The 22,851-nt window shown below is 49.1% G+C and overlaps 1 protein-coding gene across 11 annotated transcripts in view; it reads left to right on the forward strand.

The window, feature by feature from the left end:
* Positions 1-18,352, forward strand: part of Tox2 (TOX high mobility group box family member 2) — a 116,878-nt gene extending 98,526 nt beyond the window's left edge. For 6 of the 11 annotated variants that reach the window (XM_075962954.1, XM_075962957.1, XM_075962961.1 and 3 more), the window contains 6 exons: positions 11,552-11,791; positions 12,462-12,689; positions 13,830-13,910; positions 14,652-15,044; positions 15,797-15,924; positions 17,381-18,352. In XM_075962954.1, coding sequence (XP_075819069.1) covers positions 11,552-11,791; positions 12,462-12,689; positions 13,830-13,910; positions 14,652-15,044; positions 15,797-15,924; positions 17,381-17,447 — 1,137 coding nt within the window. In that variant the 3' untranslated portion in view covers positions 17,448-18,352. Of the gene's footprint in view, positions 1-11,551; positions 11,792-12,461; positions 12,690-13,829; positions 13,911-14,651; positions 15,045-15,796; positions 15,925-17,186 lie in introns of all 11 variants that reach the window. The other 5 variants (XM_075962956.1, XM_075962962.1, XM_075962963.1 and 2 more) reach the window with 1 other exon arrangement.
* Positions 18,353-22,851: the final 4,499 nt, after the last annotated feature.

Genomic DNA, 22,851 nt, shown 5'->3' on the forward strand with positions numbered 1-22,851 from the left:
CTGTTTGCAAACCTTTCTTCAAAGACAAAAACAGCCCCGAAGGGGACAAATGGCTTTCGATTCACATCCTCCCTGCTGGGCCTTCATATTCATAACAAGATGATCAGTCTAACCAGGAGTGGGCTGTTGCTTTAAAGGATAAATTAGTGAGACTCTTAACTCAATAATTAAAGCTAGGATGGCGCTTGGCCTGCGGGGATAATGTACTATTATTATAGTCGTTTGTTTCAATTAAATGCTTGCTGGTTTTGCAATAGCAGCTGGGCACCTGTGCACGGGGGTAATAACTCTGAACAAGACGTCTACATTTCAGGAGGAATTTGTCAGCCTGCAAAGGATCTCCCGCCAAGCATGAAAGTTTATTAGAAATACTTGCCAACGGAGCTTGCGGGCGAGGGGCAGGCACTGGGAACGGTTTGCTATTGGCTTTCTGCTGCTGCTAAGGGTGTGTGCGTGTGTGTGCACATGCGTGCACCTGGACATTTTAAAGGGGGTGATTTTCAAACATTTGTTTCCCCAAGTCCACAGATACTTCAGAGTGGAATGCACATGGGAAAGGCGGCTTACGAGTTTAGTTGTGACATCCCATAGCACTGGCTCCGAGGGATGGTGGACTAAAAGGCTTCCCCGCCCCTTTAGAGTGACATCTAAGAATGCTAGTTCCCCATGGGTCTGTCCCTTTACACAGCTCAAGGGTCCTCATAGATGCGGTTAAGCTGAGAAGTTCTTGGCTATCAGGGACTGCGGACAGTAAGGCCCTCCTGGAAATGAACTCACCAAGGAGACAGGACCTTCGAACCTCACTTGGCTTTGAACCCCACTTGGCTTCGAACCCCTTGGAAAGGGATGTAACCAGGGGGTGGGGCAGTTCCTAGAGATGAATGTAAGTAAACTGTTAGAAGTCGGCATGCCCAGCAGCAGAGTCTCGAGGTCCAGAAGTAGCTTTGGCCATATGCCAGAGCATTCCCTACAGGAGCCTCAGTGGTCATGTCAGAGAGAGACTGCAGCTTGAGGTCATAACCAGACCCCAGTGATGACCATGGCATGGTTTGGCACAAGAAGACTATACAGCAGGTATTTGCTCTGCTGTGAGGGCAGGAGGATGGACTGCTGGTTACAGCTAAAGACACCGGCCTGGGAGTCACCCAGACCTAGACGTGAACCTCAGCACTAAGTGACATTGAACAATGTCCTTCTGTTCTGTGACGGCCACATCTGTAAAATCTAAGATAAGATGAACCCTCCTTCTAGGACCAAGTGAGAATTCAGTATGGTGAGCTGGCTGCTGCCAGGCAAATGGGGACTGCTGGTGAAGGGTGGACAGAGGTATCACTGTTATTTTTATAAATGGCATTCCAGTAATAAGGAAGTTGACAGTATAAAGCCAGGGGTTAAAGGCCCTCAAGTCTTCTTGTGAATAAATCTTTATTGGCACACAGCCCCAGCCATTCATTAGCCCGTTGCCTGTAGCCTCCTTTCTGCTATGGCAGCTGAGTTAGGCAGTTACAACAGACCCCATCTGAAGCCTAAAATATTTAATATCTGGCCATTCACAGAAGCTTGCCAGTTCTGGTAATAAGCATTATGATGTCTTGTTTGTGAAGTGCCAACCCTGGGCCAGGCTTCATCCTCTTGTGTGTATCATCAAGGATGTCTCCCTCCTGGCTATTTGCCCCTGTTTCCAGAAACTCATCTTAGTTCAGGTCAGATCCTGTTCAAACTCACACTATGAGCAAGTTCATGGGAGAGGAAGAGGGAAAATTCTGGGTTGGATACTCGTATGATTCGCTATGTAGAATACTACCTCTCTTTGGTCCCCGAAGGGCAGGCTCATGGTCACCCTGTTCCCCTGTCAGAACTGCTTGGTTTTCTGTGGGCACAGAGGACCCCAGGCTGCAGCTGGGTGGAATTCTGAATTCCCCGTTTCCTAGATGCGGGATTCTGAGGCAGTCGCAAGATTACGGTACTCCATCCCGAGTTTCAGTAGCTTCATGGAAAGTTGGGGATGTGTTTGCACCCAAGAGTTATTCACAAGCTCACTATGCAGCGCTCTGGGCACAGTTCCTGCACATAGATGGTGCACATATGCTCACACGTGCACAACGGGGCCACGCACATAGTGCACACTCACTAATGTGACAGCAAACATGGCCAAGTACCTATTGTTACTGCGCTCCGTAGACAAAGGTGCTAACGTCTGTTGCTACAGGTTCCCCAAGACTTTCAAAAGATTATAAAATAAAATGCTGGCCAGTGGCCTCTAGCCCCATTTTGGTCTCTGATGAGATTCAGAATTTAAGGAACTTTTGAACTTGGTGCTTTACGTGACCGAATATAACAGAAAGGGAACGTCTGCAGCTTACATTGAAAAAACAAAAATATTCCAATTCCCCAGTCTGTTCAGGATAGCTCAGTGCCTTGATCTCCTCTGAGGAGGAGGACGGGATTCAGTTCTGAGGACTGGCAGACGCTGAGGGGAGGTGCGATTTCTCACCGTCCCTAGTGGGACTGCTCTTGGCATCTAGCACGCTCCACAGAGACTGCAGCTGGCCATGTGTGAAAAGCTCCTGGCATTCTACAACCCTGAGAATCTATTAAGTCTAATTATGTTTGCAAGGCTGCCACCTCCCTCCTGCTCCTCTGCCTGGGTCTGCAGGAGGGGGTACAGGAGGGGGTACAGATGTGGCTTCTGCCAGACTGCGTGTTTGCATGTGGGAGCAGAACACTTCATACCATTCGTAGGCGTCTCCTGAGCAAGGCTGTGCCAGCCAGGCCCTCACCCTGATAAAGGTCTCTGCACATCGAGCCACCAAGGACCCAGGGCAGGATCTTGGAGAGTTGGCAGCAGAAGGGGGGTGGGAGCTGCTTTGGGGGAAGAATGCCAGCTCCGAGAGGTTGGTGACAGAAGAAAGTTCCTGTCTAGAGAGAAGCCCTCAGGACCCCAGGGAGTCTGCTGCTGGGCAGGCAGTTCCCATTTAGCCAATAATGCTTCTCTAGGTAAGGAGACAGGTGCCAGTGTCCCCAGCACCTGAGAGCTGACAACATCAGCAGGAGACAGGGCTCAGGTCTGACCACTACATATCCCCTGGCATCAGACAGCCTCAAGTGGCAGGCCTTTAGTTGGGGGCATCATTTTTACTTTGGGGAGTTAGGACAGGGTTCATGAAGTAACTTAGAAAGTTGGGGATGCTTGGTGGCCACATGCACTTCTTATTAGTTTGTAACTGCATATTGTCCCGATGTAAAGGCCTGTGCCCTGACTGACTGTGAAACCTTCAGGGCTCTCATCCCTGGGGTTTAGCACCGGGTCCACGTCAACAAAGAAGTCCCTGAAAGGCCGACCAGCGTCTGTGAGCTCAGCAAGAGCAAGTTTGGTAGTGAGCTGGAAATCTCCCCAGAAGGCATCCAGATGTGCTGTTTGGCTTTTTTTCTTTTTTTTACCAAGTGCTCCACAGAGCTTTTACTGGAGAATTTAGGAGGGAACCCCTTGAACGACTGTAGAAATCTCTAGATCTAAAGATGCCTTATGAGGCCCACGCTCAGGGAAACGGGAGTCGGAGGATTCTTCCTAATGAACTGTCCAAGTGACAGAAAATTCAGAATCAGGAGAGAATGTGTTCTGACAAACCGAGGGATGCTCGGATTTTAAAATCTAGTGGCGTCACTGCCCAAGCACAGCAATGGCCACTGACACAAAAGCCAGAAGCTCAGGGTTTTCTTCCCAACTCCACGCTCAACATACGGCCGAGGATGAAAGAGCCTAACAGGTCAGTGTGTGTGGAGCAGAAGGGTCAGAGAAAGACCAAAGCAGCCATCAAATCAATAGCAGTAGACATCACTCATCTGGCGAGGCAGAAAATGCTCTGCTCAAAGGGATCGATGGAGTACCAGTAAAATTAAAAATATTGCCTCCATAAATATGGGTCATAGGGATTTTTTTTAATCTCAAAGAACCTTTAAAGTTTAAAAAGTCATTATTGGGGCTGGGGCGATGGCTTAGTTGGTGCAATGCCTATCTTGCAAGCATGAGGACCTGGGTTCCATCCCCAGGACTCAATATAAAAAAAAGAAGAAGAAGAAGAAGCTGGGATGTGGGACTCATGCTTAGAGTCCCAGCACTGGGGAGATGGAGACAGGTGGGGTTGGCCACCCTAGCCTCATTAGCCAGTAAGAAAGCCTTGGACAGCATCTGAGAAATGACCCCCAAAGGTGCCCTCTAGTCTCTATACCTACCCCCAAGAAGCACATACGTGCACACGCACAGATATGTATACCCATACAACACATGTATATACACTAAGCCATTATTTACTGTCAGATTATTAGACAACTTAGATCCACCCCAGGAGGCCAAGGGAAACTGGTTTGCACCTTTGTTTTGAGGCAAAGTCTTGCTATGAAGCCCTGGCTGACCTAGAACTCTCTAGACAACTGGACTGGCTTAAACTCGGAGATCAGCCTGCTTCTGCTTCCCAAGCATGAAGACTAGAGGTGTGAGCCGCTGTGCCTGGTGCAATGAGCATTTTAAATTGAGAGTAAAGGGTAGACGGACCTGGCTTTCATGTCTTAGAAGGGTGTGTCGTTCTCGGAAGGAGAAGCGTGTGACTCACCATGAAGAAGAGCCAACAGCACTCAGTGTGTCCAGGGCTAGGCCAGGGGTGTTTGGAAAGGGGGAGGTGGAAGCTACTTCCCATGTCTGTGGCTTGGGTAGCTGCAGAAATGATGGTGCCATGTGCTGTTTTGGTAGAGCTAGGGAGAAATAAGGATTTTCTTCGTACTCCGCCTGAAGTGTTTCTGGAAAAGGGGTGCCAATCAAGGGGAATGTAGAGCCTGGAGCTAGCCTGAAGACGAGGGGCCCAGTCTTTGACATCATCTTATGTGAAATGTTTCATGATATGTAATATGGCCAATTAAGCCATGGGGATGCCAGCCACTTCTCCCTCCCAGACTTCCTAGAGCCCATCACCCTCTAGTTGGAGATTCTGCTTTGACAAGCCTCTGTGATCACCCTTCTGCACCAGCTCTGCTTTTGACAGAATAAAGGGTGCTTGAGGAGCCAGTTCAGCTCTCCCTCATGGCCTCCACTCTGAGCACAGCATCACCATGCAACACATTTTGCATAAGGAGTTAAAGACATGGGGCGGCCTATGTCCTCCGAGCCCTCTCTCGCTCCTTGTGCCTTCTCGTTCAGCTGCTCCTTGCTTCTCTTTTTCATTCACCCACACTGGTGAGTGTGGCTGTAGCCATTCACACTGGCTTGGAGAAGCACTCTATTATGTGGATAAGCCCTGGTCACTTTCCTCAGGTGGCGTGCCTCCACGATAGTTCCAGCTTTCTCTAGAATTTAAAGTTCTTCTGTATTATCTTTATTGTATAAATTTCTAAGGGTAAAAATAAAACTATGACTTTCATACAAACAAAACATGTGAACCTATCAAAACTGTATTTAACTGGGTATGAATGAGGAAGCCAGTAAGATAGTAACACTCAGTTCAGAGAAGAGTCCGAAAAATAGACAAACACTTAAGCAATCGGGGATGCTGGAATAAATGTACCAAGAACTAGAAAACTGATTGGTGTGATAGAGCAATTGAATATGATGATTAGAATCGTCTTTTCTATAGTGCAGGATCAATATCTCTACCAGAAAAAATATATATTTGTGCTTTTATGGAGACGAATTAGTTGCCATCTCCCTGATGCTCATCCAATGTTGATATTACAGTTTGGATCTTTAAAAAAAATCTTCCAAAGGCCCATTAACAGATAAATAGCAAAATATGGCATGTTCATAAAACAGAATATTATCCAACCTTAAAAAGACAAAAAAATTCTGACTCATGCTACAAGTGTATAAATCTTGAGGTTATTATGCTAGGGGAAATAAGCCAGTCACCAAAGAAAGTTTATATGGTATGATTCCACTGATATGAGGTACCTAGAAAAAGAAAGTAAAATAATAGTAGCTGGGGAAATGATTCAGTGGGTAAGAGTTCTTGCTGCACAAGCACAGTACATGCGTTCCCATCCTTAGCCACGATCAGGGTGCGTCCTTGTGACTTTAATGCTGTGAATAGCAAAGGCGGCCAGTTACTGAGGCTTGCTGTCCGTCAGCCTAGTTCCAGTTCAGTAAGAAATACCATCTCAAGGGACTGTGTGGAGAGCAATAGACCCGGATTCCCAACACCCTCCTCTAGCCTTGAGGCACGAGCATGCCCAAACACATGTGTGCATACACCCTCACACACATACCACATACAAAGGAAGTAGATTTGTGTTTTCCAGGGACTTGGGTGAGACAGAAATGGGAAGTTATTATTTAACAGGTGTTGAGGTCAAGGTAATTCTGTAGATTATGGTAGGAATAGTGTCATGATGACCTAATAACAGATTTATGTCTAAAAATGCTTACATTGGTGCTGGGGAGTTGACTCAGATGCTAGGCACCTACAGACATAGATCCATCCATTTGCCTGCAAATTTCAAGATATCATTTTTTCTGCTGTGTAGTACTCCATTGTGTAAATGTACCACACTTTTTCTTATCCATTCTTCGGTCAAGGGGCATTTAGGTCGTTTCCAGGTTCTGGCTATGACAAACAATGCTGCTATGAACATAGTTGAGCACATGTCCTTGTGGCACGATTGAGTATCCTTTGGATATATACCCAAAAGTGGTATTACTGGATCTTGATTCCTGAGAAATCTCCACACTGACATCCAAAGGGGCTGTACCAGCTTGCACTCCCACCAGCAATGCAGAAGTGTTCCCTTTACCCCACAACCTCTCCAGCGTAAGTTGTCATCAGTATTTTTGATCTTGGCCATTCTTACAGGTGTAAGATGGAGTCTCAGAGTTGTTTTGATTTGCATTTCTCTGATGGCTAAGGATGTTGAGTATTTCCTTAAGTGTCTTTCCACCATTTTAGATTTTTGTTGTTGTTGTTGAGAGTTCTCTGTTTAGATCTGTACCCCATTTTTATTTATTTGTTCTTTTGATGACTAATTTTTTAGTTCTTTGTATATTTTGGAGATCAGTCCTCTGTCCAATATGGGGTTGGTGAAGAACTTTTCCCATTCTGTAGGCTGCTGTTTTGTCTTGTTGACCGTGTCCTTTGCTTTACAGAAGCTTTTCAGTTTCAGGGGGTCCCATTTATTATTTCTCTCAGTGTCTGTGCTACTGAGATTATATTTAGGAAGTGGTCTCCTGTGCCAATGCGTTCAAGTGTACTTCCCACTTTCTCTTCTATGAGATTCAGTGTGCTGGGTTTTATGTTGAGGTCTCTGATCCATTTGGACTTGAGTTTTATGCATGGCGATAGATATGGATCTATTTTCATTCTTCTACATGTTGATATCCAGTTATGCCAGCACCATTTGTTGAATATGCTTTCTTTTTTCCATTTTATGTTTTTTGCTTCTTTGTCAAAAATCAGGTGTTCGTAGGTGTGTGGATTGATATCTGGATCTTCGATTCAATTCCGTTGCTCCTCCTGTCTGTTTTTGTGCTAAACCAGATTGTCTTCAGTACTGCGGCTCTGTAGTAGAATTTGAAGTCAGGGATTTGTGATGTCTCCAGAAGTGAGGATAGAGAATTTAAAATCTCTTGGACTGTATAGTAAGACCATGCCTAAAAGAAACACACATACACACAAACAAAGAAGAAAGGGCATGTTTGTATTGGTGGTAGAAAGGGAGAGGGATGTTTAGAGGCTCAGTCATAAAGCCTTCTACACGTTAAGGAAGTTCGCTTGCTAAGCCTATTTTTCAGGTTTCTGTGATTAACGTACTAACACGGATCACAATGTATTGCGAACTGGGTTGCAGACCAGCACTCACCCATACGCTGTTTTCATGATGCACATCTGAAATGGTACAGGATGAGAAGAAAACACGAAGGAAACCATGACAACAGCTGACAGAGTAGGATGGGAGGCAGAAGCATTCATTTTCATCAGAGCAAAAATGCTTCTGTGCATAAAGAGAAGCCTTCATGAAGACAGAGCATTCTGGGACATCTGGATGGCTTCACATCAGCACACCTGAAGAAAACCCCTTCACTCCAAATGCTCTGGAGAACTGATGGGGACACAGGAGGGACGCTAGGCTCTAGCTCAGTTTCCTCAGTTTCACAGCCGATGTCAAAACAGTCCTTCAATAGACATTGGGAAATTTTTTATGTGACAGAATGAACATCAGTTACTTTTCCCCCAGTGCTAGGAAGCGAACCCTGGGCCTCACACATGCAGGGCAGGCATTCTACCCCCAGAGCCACGTTGTTTTAGTTCCACATGAAAATTTTGCAAGACGTGGTCCTGTCCTAAGGCATAACGGAAACCTTGGCATATTCAAAACGCAAAATTCTAGGATTCAAGTCCCCTGACCACAATGATAGCAAAGGATACATTCTATTAACGCGCTCTTCCAAACAACCTGAGAGAAGAAAGTAAAATCTTCAGTCTTGAGAGAAATGAACAGAGCACTGCAGAGATTTTCCTGGGGGGCGGCGGGGGTGAGGGGCAGCAGAGCTGCTCAATCCCAGCATACACACATTTGGGGACACAGAACTCTTTGTTTGGGGGGCAAGAGTGGAGGGCAGCCATCCCACATACTGTAGAGAGTTTAATAGCGTCCTTTGCCCCACCACCAGGTGTCAGGAGCAGAACCGCGGTTGTGAGAACGGAAAATGTCTTTAGACGCCTTCTGTGTTTCCTCCTGGTGAAGTTGCTCCTGTCTGAGCCCTTCATCTAGGTCTTGGCGGTTCTAGACCAAACAAAGAGAGCATGCCGTAGATTGCTTAATTTGAAACGTCTGAATCAAAAATAGCCTGTGACACATGTGGTTAGGGTTCAGTAACATGTGATCAGGGAAGCTGCTGAACTGAATTTCTAATGGAAGAACTGCTTCTTCTGATGCCCTTCCGGGCCTCCACAGGCACTGAACACCCACGGTTCACAGACATGCACGAAGGCAGCACACCTGTACACAAAAATATAAAATCTCAAAATGACAACAGTAGATAAAAGACCCTTCCCTTCAAGCCTGACAACCAAGGACCTGAGTTGTCCTCTGACCTCTGTGGACATATGTGTGCATGCATGCATGTGTATGTATGTATGTATGTGAACTTTTAAAAAATATTTTTAAAATCATGGTTTTGTTGTGGAAAACAAAAATTTGATATTTTCACAATAGCTTCCTCAGCATTTAAGCATTAAATTATTACATCTTTGGATTCTACTTTTATGGAATGTTCTTTTTCTTAATTGCTATTCGAGTTGCTGACGTGTTTCATAAGAAGTTGGCTGGTGGGTTTTGTCTTAGGGTTAGGGCAGGATTGCCGACTGTGTCTGAAATGGTGCTAAATATACCTTCGACATTCTGTGCTATGTATTTGGGCAAAGCAGTTTCAGCCTCAATGATTATAAAAATCAAAATATTGATCAATTCTGAAAAGTTGACCATGTTCCCCATCTTGCAGTTCCAGAGTTCAGCCAAGATCTAACTCTTCATATAAAAGTAATAAGTAAACACATTAATCTCACTAATATGTAGATTTGCCTCCGTCTTTAATGTGTACCAAATACTGGTTTTTAAATAAATCCTTTCACAATTTCTCAGCATTTAAGTGTTTGATTTATATGCCTATTTTATTTTTGCAGGGTCATATAAAAGTTTCTTGGATGATAAAGGGGTCACATGTAGAAAAAGTTTAAAAATCCCTGACCTAGACAAGTTAATGTAAGATTAGAGACCCAAAACTAAGAATAGAATCTAACCAGTAAACCGATGCTACCCTACTGCATCATGGCCACGGCCCACCTCAGTAAATGGTTCCCTACTGCATCATGGCCACGGCCCACCTCAGTAAATGGTTCCCTACTGCATCATGGCCACAGCCCACCTCAATAGATGGTACCCTCCTGCAATATGGCCACAGCCCACCATTTGCCTGGAAGTACTTTGGAACAGGTAATGATTTAATTATATTTGTTTTCCAAAGGAAACCTTAACAAATTCTCAGAAGTACAAATGGCACACTGTGAAAACATTCACCTCTTCTGTGACTAGAAATTCAAGACAAAGCAGCAAGAAGCAAAATTATCCACTTGGAAGTCACTGGATTCTGCTTCCAAACTCTAGGGTCAAAGAAAAAAATTGAAGAATGAAATACCTTTATATAAAAGAGATCAATAACGAAAGTCTTACATAGTATTCTTTGGGGCCAGAGAGATGGCTCAGCAGTTGGGAGCTCTTATTGCTCTTGCAGAGGACCCAAGTTCAGTTCCCAGCACTCACATGGCAGCTCACAACTCTCCACTGGATTCTCCAGTCCCGGGGAATCTGACACCTTCTTCTGGTCCCTGAGGGGACCGGGCACACAAGAAGTGCACACACATGAATGCAGGCAAAATAGCCATGCACATAAAATGATGAAAAAATTAAAAAAATGTTCATGGTAATGTCTATGAGAAACATTCGAGGACATTTTAGCATTAATTTTGAGTTGTAGGGAGAGTGGGCGTAAAGGCGCCCATGCATAGTGGGTGTGTGGAAGCCAGAGGCAACCATCGTACTTCTCCTCTACTCCGCTCGGGTTTTTTCTTTCTTCATTTTCATGTGTGTGTGTGTGTGTGTGTGTGTGTGTGTGTGTGTGTGCGCGCGCGCATGCATGTTCGAGTGGTCACAATCATCTGAATTTGATGGCAGGAATTATCCCCCATTGTCTCTTCTCTGTCACACACAGAGCTCAGTGACACCAGAGACATGGTTAATCTTGCTAGCCAGCTGTGGAGGAACGTTTATGGGGAGGGATGAAATGGAGACAGTTGGATTGATCCTACCATGTTGGGGGGGGGGATTAAAGGCCTGCGCCACCACTGCCCAGCAAGATCTCATGCTTTTAAAGAGAAGTTGTAAACCCCACATAAAATAGGAAGCCACTTGCTTGCTTAATGAAGGAAAAGCTGAGAACAAGGGGGTGCTTAACGTTAGAAATCGGACAGAATAAATAACAAATGCAGAGGAAATAAAATTAATTCTAAGATTGTTCACGTAAGCCTCCATGAATCACGCATGTCTGTTTGGGTCAAGAATACACAGTATTCTAGATCCTGGGGAGCAGTCTGATTACACATCTTACAGATGAAGAAGCTGAGGCCCAGTGAGGTCAGTCGTGGCCAGTGTCACCTGGCCAGGGCCTGGGCCAGGATTCAGAAGTAGGCTTCCAGCATCAGCGCTTGCGGCTGCTCATTGTCACACAGCAGACAAGGCAGAGCCGTGTTCAGGATGGAGTGTGTATCAAGAGATGATCCGTTTACAGCCAAGGGACCCTCGGGGCTTCGCAGGTGCTCTGCACTATGCAGAGGTCCGGGAAGAATGGCGCTCCACCTTGAGATCCTCCTAAGGGGATCCCTGTGGGAAGCACAGGCCAGTATGGAAATGGCCACTTGCCTCCTCTCATCCACAGGTTCCTCCTCTGAGCCCGAGAGGCAAGTGCAGCGTTTGGCAAGGCAGAGCCTTCTAACACAATCATCCTGTCTTCTCTCAGATCCAGGAGATGGTCCACTCGGAGGTAGCTGCCTATGACTCTGGCCGGCCAGGGCCTCTTCTGGGCCGCCCAGCAATGCTGGCCAGCCACATGAGTGCCCTGAGCCAGTCCCAGCTCATCTCCCAGATGGGCATCCGGAGTGGCATTGCCCACAGCTCCCCATCACCCCCAGGGAGCAAGTCAGCAACCCCTTCTCCATCCAGTTCCACACAGGAGGAGGAGTCAGATGCCCATTTCAAGGTGCGTGAAATGGAAGGGTGTAGCTACCAGGTTATCTCCCCAAGTGGAAAAGGGGCTCTGCCAGGTCATTCCACCATGACCCTCTGGAAAAGACTAGAAAGGAGGTTTAGTCCTTTGTTGGAAACCAAGAGTCAGCATGTTGACCTCTGGTCAGAGGGCTGGCACCTGAGCCCTTAGGACATCAGGCTGTAGTGGCTGTGGCTGCTGAATCTACTAGAGACCCTCTCCTCCAGGCAATGCTGGCCCTGAAGAGGCCCAGGGTCCAGCCACAGTGTCCATAACAGGAGGCCCTAAACTGACCAGGGGTCTGTATGCTTCTCAATTTGATCCGGCATCATTCTGAGGATACACTGGCCTACAACAGAAGCCAAGTAGGGATGACTTCTGTCTTCCTCACCCCTCTCCCTCACCTCTTCTTTTCTCCCCCTGCCTTTTTCTCCCCCCTGTTTTGCCTTCCTTTATTTCTACACATTCCTGGGGAGTTACCCTAAATCCTTGCCTGGGTATGAACCCCTGGCTGGGCAGCCCTTTCTCTGCTTGGGAGAGAACAGGACTAGATGGGTCTGAGGTAAGCTGCCGAGAAAGCCTAGCTCAGCCCAAGGTTAGCTAGAGTCACTTTGGCTAGGACCCCCTTGACCTCTTCAGTTTACCGACTCCTCCCACCTGGCAGATCTCGGGAGAGAAGAGACCCTCAGCAGACCCAGGCAAAAAGGCCAAGAATCCAAAGAAGAAGAAGAAGAAGGACCCCAACGAGCCACAGAAGCCAGTGTCAGCCTACGCTCTCTTCTTCAGAGACACTCAGGCCGCCATCAAGGGGCAGAATCCCAGTGCCACCTTTGGGGATGTGTCCAAAATAGTGGCCTCCATGTGGGACAGCCTGGGAGAAGAGCAGAAACAGGTGAGCCTTGGTCCCCTTCTAAGTTGTCCCTGAGACTTGGGGCACTGGAACCAAGAGTGTGATACCAGGCTTGGCCTCTGGGGCTAGAGGCTCCTGCAAGGGGCTTTGCTGCTTTGTTTGCTAATCTATAAGCTGGGAAGCTGGGTTCCTTCCATCCCTGCTGACCTCCAGTGCTGTGTTCTACCACCTTTGCTGGGCCCCTGCTTCCCCACCCATAAACCAGGGAACATCTCCATCCAGCAGTTCCCTTAACTCGGTCCTTTCTGCTCCACTGGCCATGTGGGCTCTCTGAAGGCCTCCAGGCGGAAGGAAGCTGAGCCGGCTCCTGCCGTTGGAAATGCGTTACCAGCTACTCACTTCAGATTGACTGCCTAACCTCTTTGAGTCCTGGCTTCCCTACCTACTGACTACCATGCTTGGAGCACGCCTAGGCTAAGCGCCGTGGGGATCCCCCCCTCCATCGCCACATCCATCTTTACAACACCCCTGGGAGTCACCATCCATTGGCTCTTTTGAAAGTGGACGGTGTGGTGGGGACTCCTTTGGATTCTGCCTTGCACCGCAGGGAATGGAGATGTTGTGCATGGGGCCTGTGGGAAGCCCAGAGCAGTAGCAAGCTGGACCACAGATGTGAGTTGTGGTCCTATTTGGCAGTGTAGAGATTCTGCAGACTAGTTGAGGGCAGGTAGTTTTAAAGATGCTCTAAAACCTGCTGGAAAGAAGTGGAGACAAGAAGCCAGGGAAGGCAGAGGACATTGTCAGAGAATTCCCACCGTGGGCAAGAGGAGCTCTGGAGCCAACCCTTTGTCTTTGTTAACCCACCTGAGCTGCAAGGGCACCGGGTGAACCCTGGCTTTGCTAGTCATAACCTGAGAGCCGGGTTCGTGTCAGAATACAAAGATAGTGCAGCGTTAGGATGTTGGTGGTGTTCTGGGCCAAAGAGAGGCTTCTGGGTGACTTGTCTTTCTGTCGTCACTTGTGCCAACATCACGGCTGAGGAACTGGAGGGTATCCTGGCCTCTGTCCCCACAATCTTCATCCATGCCTGGCCCTGGAAGCCCCCCTTATCATCCCAGCCTCTGCACTGTGGCTCCTCTGTGACGTTTTCTCCAGAGTTGCCCAATGTCTTGGATCTTTCAGGCATATAAGAGGAAGACCGAAGCTGCCAAGAAGGAGTACCTGAAAGCCTTGGCGGCCTACCGAGCTAGCCTCGTCTCCAAGGTAACTAAATCCCTAGGCAACGTCCTGATGAGAGTGTACCACGGGAGGGATAGAGCAAAGGCTGGGGCTCAGAGAGGATGAGCAACACACGTGCATCACACCTTGGGAGCACCTCCACTGTGGCTGGCTTCATGTGAGGCTCATTTCATTGGCTTCCTTCAGCAGGAGGGGCTAGCACTCAGAGAGCTCCGCAGTGAGCCTGGGATTGGCCATATGAGTGGCTGTTGTAGGTTCCAACCCGGCGTTGCTGTCCTAACTCCTGACCATGCTCTCTACCTCTCTGTCCACACCAGGAGCACAGGGGGAAGGGGTAGGGCCAAGGCCCCAAAGGAGGCAGAGCATTGTCCTGGAGGCTGTCACAAAGAAAATGACACCTGAGTTGGGCTCAAAAGGGTCAAGCAAAGGGCGCCTACTGAATTGAGAGAATTGCATGGGCAAAGGTGGGAGGCTGGGAGGGCATAAACAGAGCATGGCTCATTGCTGGCATTGATCTTGCTGCCAGGGTGAGGATAGCGGGACCATACTCCCAGGGGAGCCCACATGAGGGTAAAGGTGGGGCTAACTGCCTGATTAAAACCGTGTACCCACACATTCCTGCATAGTTATGATTTATTAGTTCACAACCGGCCCCGTAGCACAACACAGAGCTGTCCAGAGGCCTTGCAAGCTGCAGGCCTACCTAGTCCACAGTCCAGGTTCTGCCCTATCTCTGGTTTATCCCTGGCTTCTATCTTCCTCCAGAGCCCTCCAGACCAAGGCGAGGCCAAGACTGCTCAGGCAAATCCACCAGCCAAAATGCTCCCACCCAAGCAGCCCATGTACGCCATGCCCGGCCTGGCTTCCTTCCTGACGCCCTCGGACCTGCAGGCCTTCCGCACTGGAGCCTCTCCCGCCAGCCTGGCCAGGACGCTGGGCTCCAAGGCCCTGCTGCCAGGCCTCAGCACATCCCCACCACCACCCTCCTTTCCTCTCAGCCCCTCATTGCACCAGCAGCTGCCACTGCCCCCCCACGCGCAGGGCGCCCTCCTCAGCCCACCTCTCAGCATGTCCCCTGCCCCTCAGCCTCCTGTCCTGCCTGCCTCCATGGCACTCCAGGTGCAGCTGGCAATGAGCCCCTCGCCTCCAGGGCCACAGGTAAGCAGGGCCAAGCAGCAGCCGCCTGTGACTCTCACCAAGAGGGAAGGCAGATGGGGTGGGGGTGGTGGGGGTTCATATACTGGCCGGGCCACTTACCAGCTGTGCAAAATCAGCCACGACACTGTACTTCTCTGAGCCTCGGTTTCCAGTTCTCTGAAATGGGTCTAGAACACCTACCTGCCCAGAGAGATACTGGCTACTCCAGGCAGTTGACTCGTTGCCAGCTAAGCTTTGCTCCAGAACCTTCTCTTAGACCACTGTGACCTCTGCCAGATTGTCCCAGCTCATTGCCATCTCCAAAGCCCTAGCTTCCAGTGATGGTTCCACAAATGGTTCCAGAACAGGCATGCAGCACAGTAACCCCATTTTACAGATTGGGAAACTGAAGTCCAGAAAAGGAAAAAAAAAACAAAAGCAAAGCCACCTCCCCTCCAAACTCAGCTGAGACAGGGGTTAGATTTTCGTTTTCACTTTTTCTTTCCTTTTCTTCTCTGTCACGCTGGAGGTGGAAGCCAGAGTCCCACACACACCTCCATCGCTGGGCCACACGGTCCGTCAGCTCACACTGAATTTTCCCAAAGATCTTCTACTAGGGAGAAAGAGAAAGAGGCAGAGTGGTCATTCTGTATGGACCCAGGACGTGTCTCTGAAGCATACACACCCTCAAACACACAAAGATGACGCCACCTGCTGGAGAGGCTTCCCTTGGTCTCTACTATGCTCACCACCCACCCCTTCTTCCCCTGTAGGATTTCCCACACATCTCTGAGTTCCCCAGTGGCTCTGGCTCCCGCTCACCTGGCCCATCCAACCCTTCTAGCAGCGCGGACTGGGATGGGAGTTACCCCAGCGGGGAGCGCGGCCTCGGCACCTGCAGGTCAGTCCTCCTCGGGTCCCCTTCACAGTCTCTTCCTGATAGAGGGCGGGGGTGGCAGGAGGGCAGGGGGACACTGGGGGAATGTGAAGTGGGCACCCTTGGCCCACTGTGGTGGATGTTTGGAGTACAGGGAACAACACAGATCAGAGTAAAGCTCCAGGGGGGCGCAGCTGATTGGATGCCCGGGCCAACAGGGAAACTGGGGCTGGCCTTGGTTCATGCCTTTTCTTCTTTGGTCCCATATTTTCACAAATGGAGGGTGAGGTCTGAATATTTAGCGGACAGTGGCCATCTCCATCACCAGGCAGTGTGTCCCCATTCCTGGCCACCAGCCTTCCAACATAGGCTCCTCGCTTTGCCCAGCTTGCTAGTGCTCCTGGCTCTTTATCAACCCTGCCCTTGCCCCCACTCCTGACCTTCTAGGGAGAGCCCTTGAAGGTGTGCAGACTCCAGTAGGCAGGGTTCCCTTCATAGCCCACGCAGGCACAGACTCTCCCCCAGCCCTTCCCTTCCACCCAGGTTCCCTTCCCAAAAGTCAGGGCCAAGGAGGAGTAAGTACGTTGTATCTGAACTTCTCCCCTGGGTGACAATGTTTGATCCTCAACAGCCTGTTCTAGTCTTGCTTGTTAAATGTGAAGTTTTTCGATGTAACCCAGGCTAGTTTTGAACTTGTGAGCCTCCTGTCTCATCCTCCCATGGGCACAGGTCTCACCTGTGCATCATGGGCATCTGGCTCACCCTGTGCAGTATTCTACAGAGAGGAAGGTGTCTACTTTCCTGTCAATCTGTTTGAAGTGTACAGATGATGGTGTTATGATTAAATGTAGAGATGGGGAGGGGGGGTGCTGAGACATTATCTCAGTTGGCAGAACGTTTGCCTAGAATGCAGAAAGCTCGGGGTTTGGTCCTAGCACAGCCAAACCTGGTGTGGTGATGTATACCTAGGATCCCAGAACTCAGGGTGGAGGTTGGGATGGAAGCATGAGAATCAAAAGCTCTAGGTTACCCTCAGCTACATCTCAAGTTCAAGGCCAGCCTGGGATACAGAAGCTCCTGTCTGTATACAAACAAACATAGTAGACATGAAACAAATGATAAAAAAAAATTAGGTGGTCCCTGGCAGGATGCCAGGAGGGGTGCTTGGTTCTGCTTGATGGGCAGCCCCTCCTTCAGCCTCAGAGACAGCTGATGAGAGTGAGGGACACAGGGCCGGGGCACCAGGGTGGGCTCCAGTAGCTGACGGCCCCTACTCTCTCCTGCAGCCTGCTCCCCAGAGATAAATCGCTCTACCTCACCTAATCCCGCCTCCCCTCCCTCCCTGAGGCTCTCCGGAGGGCACTGCTCCGAGCCGGAAGGGCTGACCACAGGAGAGAGGCCATGGCAGCAGGCAGGGTGACCGGCCAGCAGTGATACACCTATGCCCCAGGGCTGAGTCTCTCCCTCGACCTCCCACCAGACTCTGCAGAGGCAGCCCACCGCCCACCACCAGCCCAAAGAACCTGCAGGAACCTTCTGCCCGCTGACCTGCTTGCTCCAGGGTAGCTGTGGACCCCACTCCTTGGCCTGCACACAGTCCCCTGCGTCTGGACTTCTGGCCTCAGCCCAAGCTCACCGGGCTGCCCCCCCTCGAGGTTGCTTAGCAACAGACACCCACCCCAGATGCTGGGCCAGCTACAGGTGTGCTCTCGGTGTACACAAAAGATGCTGAAACCCACGCTCTGTGGGTTCCGTGTAAGTAGTTCACTGTTTTAGAACCGTGCTGAAGACATCTGTAAGATTATTTTGTGGGGAGAAAGAAAGTTTCCTTTAAAGTAAAAAAAAAAATTTTATAAGACCTTTAGCACAGTTTTTTTTTTAAGTTTTATCTTAAGGGAGACATGTGCACAAACAGCTGTCAAACTGATTCTTATCTGCACACAGAGAGAATGGATGCTTTTAAGCCACATCCAGGGCCGCCGCCGCCTTCTTCTTCTTCTTCTTCTTCTTCTTCTTCTTCTTCTTCTTCTTCTTCTTCTTCTTCTTCTTCTTCTTCTTCTTCTCCTCCTCCTCCTCCTCCTCCTCCTCTTCCTCCTCTTCCTCCTCCTCCTCCTCCTCCTCTTTCTCTTTCTTCGTTCTCTTCCTCTTCTTCCTCCTTTTCATGTTTTTCTTTTTCCTCCTCTTCCTCTTCTTTTTATTTCTTCTTTTTTTTTTGATCATATATCCACCTATTTAAAATTGCCAGCAACGATTTTGGCCATCTATTTATGAAGAAAAGTTGAGAACAACGTTGTGGTTTCTCCCAAGTGTGTGTGGTTTGGGGGTTGGGTTTGGTTTAGGCTTTGGTTCGTGTTGTTCGCAGCTGTCTCCCAGCCCTTGCAATGTCCGTCCTGGTGCCCCCGTGCTTTGCTCAGACCTCTTTGTAATAAAACTTCTGAAAAGTGGCAAGCAACCCTGTGTCTTCCAGCACTTTTTCACCCAGGCCTGGTTACCCTATTCCCCAAACCAGATGAATAAACAACAGATACAAGAATGTTACACTAATGTCCCTGATGACATAGGTACAAAAAGTTGCAATAAAGCTTTTACAAATAGAATTCAAGAACACATTGAGGACTGGCAACATGGCTCAGCTGGTAGAGGCACCTGCTGCCAATGTGACAATCTGAGTTTGAGCCCCGGGACCCACTTGGTAGACAGGAGGAACTGATCCCTGGAAGTTGTCCTCTGACCTCTACACACAAATCATGTACCGATAAGTTTTTAAGAAGCCGTTAAGAACACATTAAGAAGATCATACATCAGGACCAAGTTCTTTTCATTCAGTGGCTGCAAGATTGGTCCTGCATCTGAGCCAGGCCTGGATCCTGAAGTGGCACATAGTGGTGGCTTCACCAGGTCAGAGTTTCTTCTGGGGAAACTAAGAGCAGAGTCCTGCCTGCCACTCCGCAAGCAGCTTGAGTGCCTGTGTCCAGGCAAAAGCCACCCCTGACCTCAGCTGTGGTATGGGCAGAAGGAGATACAAAACTCTCTCAGTGTTGTGGCTCAGAGTAAATGCTCAGTAGATCTGTGTTGTCAGGGTGAAGGTGATCATACCCAACAGTGTGAAGATACAAGAGAGGGTCAGCCTTGGACTTTCCAGGTGAGACTTAGCTCGCTGGCCACTGAAAGGCTAAAATCCCAGTGGCTAGAGTGTCCCCAAATGTCAGCATATCCTGGAGAACACTGGTGTTTTCATATGCACAGTCGGATTTTATACGATTTCACTGTGGGGTGGGATGTGTCTCTGTGGTCGTCTAGCAGACCAGACACCTAGTTTCCATTCTCAGAACTACATAAAGAGAAACCATCTTCTAAAAAGATGTCGGTGTGAAATAGATCTGACGGAGCAGTGTAGATGTGAACATAATGTCTGAGGGGAAAATATCAATGGGATAGAGCCATGGGCTCCTGGCGGCGAGGAGTGGGGTTCTGGGCACAGTGTCACCCCTCAGAAACACACACCAGCTTGAGACAGTGTGAGGCCAAGGGACGGGAGGGTTTTCTTCAAACCTTCCTTCAGAGAGCGTCCTAGACCAGAGACTCCTACACCCAGGCTCCCCAGCAGCTGTTAGTGGTGACACTTGAAGGTCATAATTGTCACAAATTGAACTCTGCAGGGAGGAAGGACAGTGGCCTGGCAGGGAGGGGTTGGGAGGCCGCTGTCACACCCCGTGACACCGCTCTTGGCTTGGTCTCCCAGTGTTTGACCCAACTCTTTGAGGCAGGGGCAGCTGTCCTGCTCTGCACAGAGGAGTCCCGCATTTACATCATCTCAGAACCTCCCATCCTCCCAACCAGCCACACCCTTCATCCAGAGGACGCTTAGATGTAGGGGCGGGCTTGCTGAGAGCGGTTTCCTTTCAAGGGCATATTGTAATCCTCCTGGGAGAGAAACAGAAGAAAACTCCGAGCACAGTCAGCCACTGCGCAGTTGCATCGGGCACAGCCTGGCAACGCGGAACACAAACCTCAGTGGAGCTGCACTGTCCTTCCTGAACATGTGGAACTCGCTGGAGCCGCGGCGATGGCTTCCACAGCTGAATAGCCATCTCTTGCTTTTATAAGACACCACTAGACCAACAAGGACAGTCCCAAATCAGCAGAGCCTGAGGCCATGGGAGTCCAGCAAGCTGTGCCTGCATTTCCTTGTCGTGCCAGGCGGGTGGGGGTCATTTGCAAATAGTTTGCATGGCTGGACTGGCCTTTTTGGGTGTTGAAGAGGATGCCAACTGTCTTCTTCCATTTGAGCCGCCATAACAGGGTACACAGGTGGGCTCATCATCAAAGATATCTTTGGTAAGGCTGAGATGCTTCTGAGGGACGAATTCCCAATCATAGAAACGTGCCTCGTGCCCTCACACAGCAGAGGTCCAGGCAACTGTTTTGGGTCTATTAGGGCACAAATCTCAATAATGAGGGCTTCATCTCTTGACCTAATGGTCTTCCACAACCTCCATATCCTATGATATCGAGGGCTAAGGTCCCAATGACTCTGGAAGCCAGAGAGGTGAGGGACAGACATGTGGCTTGTAGCACCAAATACAGTGGGTGCTGTTGACATCCTCCCAGTCTCCTTTACTGTTCCCACCCATAGTGACACCCTCGTCCTAGAAGGAAGTGCAGGGGACAGAGAACCCCCAGAGCTGCCCACAGCTAATGCCTTGGCAATGGAGAAGCCTTACTATGGAGGCAACTTGAGCAGGGTCGCAAGAGTCTTGTCCTCCCTTAGCTGCTTGGAGCCAATGCCTCTCTCCACTCTAAGAGCCTCGCTCAACCAGAATCCACGTCTTTGGTCCCGTGTGTTCCTACAGAAACAGACTCCGGATGCCAGCTGAGTCCATGGCCACAGTTGGGCCACATCCATGCTATTCATAAATAGTTGTTTCTGTGCCCACAAGTCCCAGCCTGTGAGCACCAGCCCAAGCCATGGGAAGTGGAGTTCTCTTCATTCCACAGTAACCACAGCCACACCCCACGGAGCACCCGGTCCAGCATTGTGGGCTGTGCCTGGGCTCTGGATCTTATAGCTGTGGTATGGGCCAGGGACTCCCACGGCTGCAGTGCCCGTCATGGCCAGGGCCAATCTGTGGTCTGGACCTAAGAGTCATAGCCTGTCATTGAGAAAACCTTGAACTGCTGCAGCAGCCTGTCTCCGCTACTCCAGGGGCCTCCCCTTCTTTCATAAAACCAGACTCCTGCCTGAGTCCCTCTATCCACCCTTTTCCACAGCTAGGAGGGGACCCCAACAGGAGACAGTTATTCCTGCTGTCCTTCTTTCCTAGAAGAAGGCATGGCTGACTCTGAGATGGTCCAGGGATCTCTTCCTTTGGAAGAGACCCGGAAGGTTATCCATGTTAGAGTGTGGGCAACACGCAGAAGAATTTCCAATGTCCACAACGCTTGAACTCAGTCTGCTTGTGCATCAAGAATGAAACTGAGAGCCACCTTGTCTCTCTCCACTAGGCCCCAGGGACACCAGTCAGAGAGGGGCACAGATTTTTGCCTCTAGTGGCTTCAGAAACATTCATGTTAGCTAATTATAAAGTTGTAACCTTATATACTAAGTCACATATGCAGATAATTAAAATGCCAACCATGTGCGTGGTGGCAAGAGGAGAATGAGGGAAGGGCAGAGACGCTCAGTCCATCTGAGATCTTGGTGATTTCCTTGGGGAGGTGGCATTTGAGATATGCCTGAACCAGAGATTAGGGTTTTCGTGGCAATGGGATTTGGTTAGGTTTGGGTTTGGACTGGGATTAGAGTTGGAGCTGAGGTAGGATTTGGGCCTGGGCTAAGGCTACAGGTAAGACATGCACCCACACAGGCTTCTACACATTCACTTCGGTTCCATGGACCGGTATTGGTGGGATTCCAATGACTTCGGGGAAAGAATCCAGAGAAATTCACATTAAGCTGGGATTCCCAGAGACATACTGAGGCGTTGAGTTGTGATGATAGGCAGAAGAGCCAAATGCAATCGCCAAACACACAGGACTGGCTAGCAGCCCTTTCATCCATCTGGGGGTGAGCAAAGAGCCCTTCAAAAAGTAAACAGAGGCCAGGGGTGGTGGCGCACACCCTTAGTCCCAGCACTCCGGAGGCAGAGGCAGGAGGATCTCTGTGAGTTCAAGGCCAGTTTGGTCTACACAGCAAGTTCCAGCCTAGCCAAAACTCTTTTTAAATTATGTATTTGTTGTATGAGTGCAGATTTGTGAACATAGCAGCCTGGAGGTAGGAACCCTAGTTCTAATGCACGCACAGCAAGAACTGTAAGATCACTATGCTCTCCACCCTGAGCCCTTTCTCCAGCCTCTTAGTTTTCTTTGCCTTGCCCATTATTTTTGGCTTGTTATAGTGAATAATATACAACAGGGAACTTTGTTGGTTTAGGGTTTTTTTGTTTTACATTTTTTAGATGTTTTAAAATTTTTCGTGTGTATGAGTGTTTTGTCTGCAAAATCCTCCTCCCCTCCCTTCCCTCTTCTTCCCATCAGTCCCCTCTACCCATCCCCCAGAGAGTTTCACTTCCGCTTTCACGTCATGTATCATTCATGATTTTATGTGGCTGTATGAAACGCAGGAACCGCAGATGAGAGAAATCATCTGCTATTCGTCATCCTGAGATCGGCTCCCTTCCCTTAACATGTCACAGGTATTGCCAAAGCTCCCTTAGTTATTAGCAAAATCCTGTGCTTTCTCCACTGGCGGGTCCCCTTTTCTGGCTTCACCTATGACTCATCTCTGTTGTGGTGGGGCTCATCTCCCCGTAGCTTTCTAAAGACTATCTCTGCACAGAAGAATCCTGGTCTTCATGTACCTTCACCAGCATGAGAAGCCTTCCCTTCCCTCATCTCCTTCGTCGTCCCTGCCTCTCTGTACTGTTCATTCTCACCGTGTGGTCACACAGC

Source organism: Microtus pennsylvanicus, chromosome 2, assembly GCF_037038515.1.
Source record: "Microtus pennsylvanicus isolate mMicPen1 chromosome 2, mMicPen1.hap1, whole genome shotgun sequence".
Classification (NCBI taxonomy): domain Eukaryota; kingdom Metazoa; phylum Chordata; class Mammalia; order Rodentia; family Cricetidae; genus Microtus; species Microtus pennsylvanicus.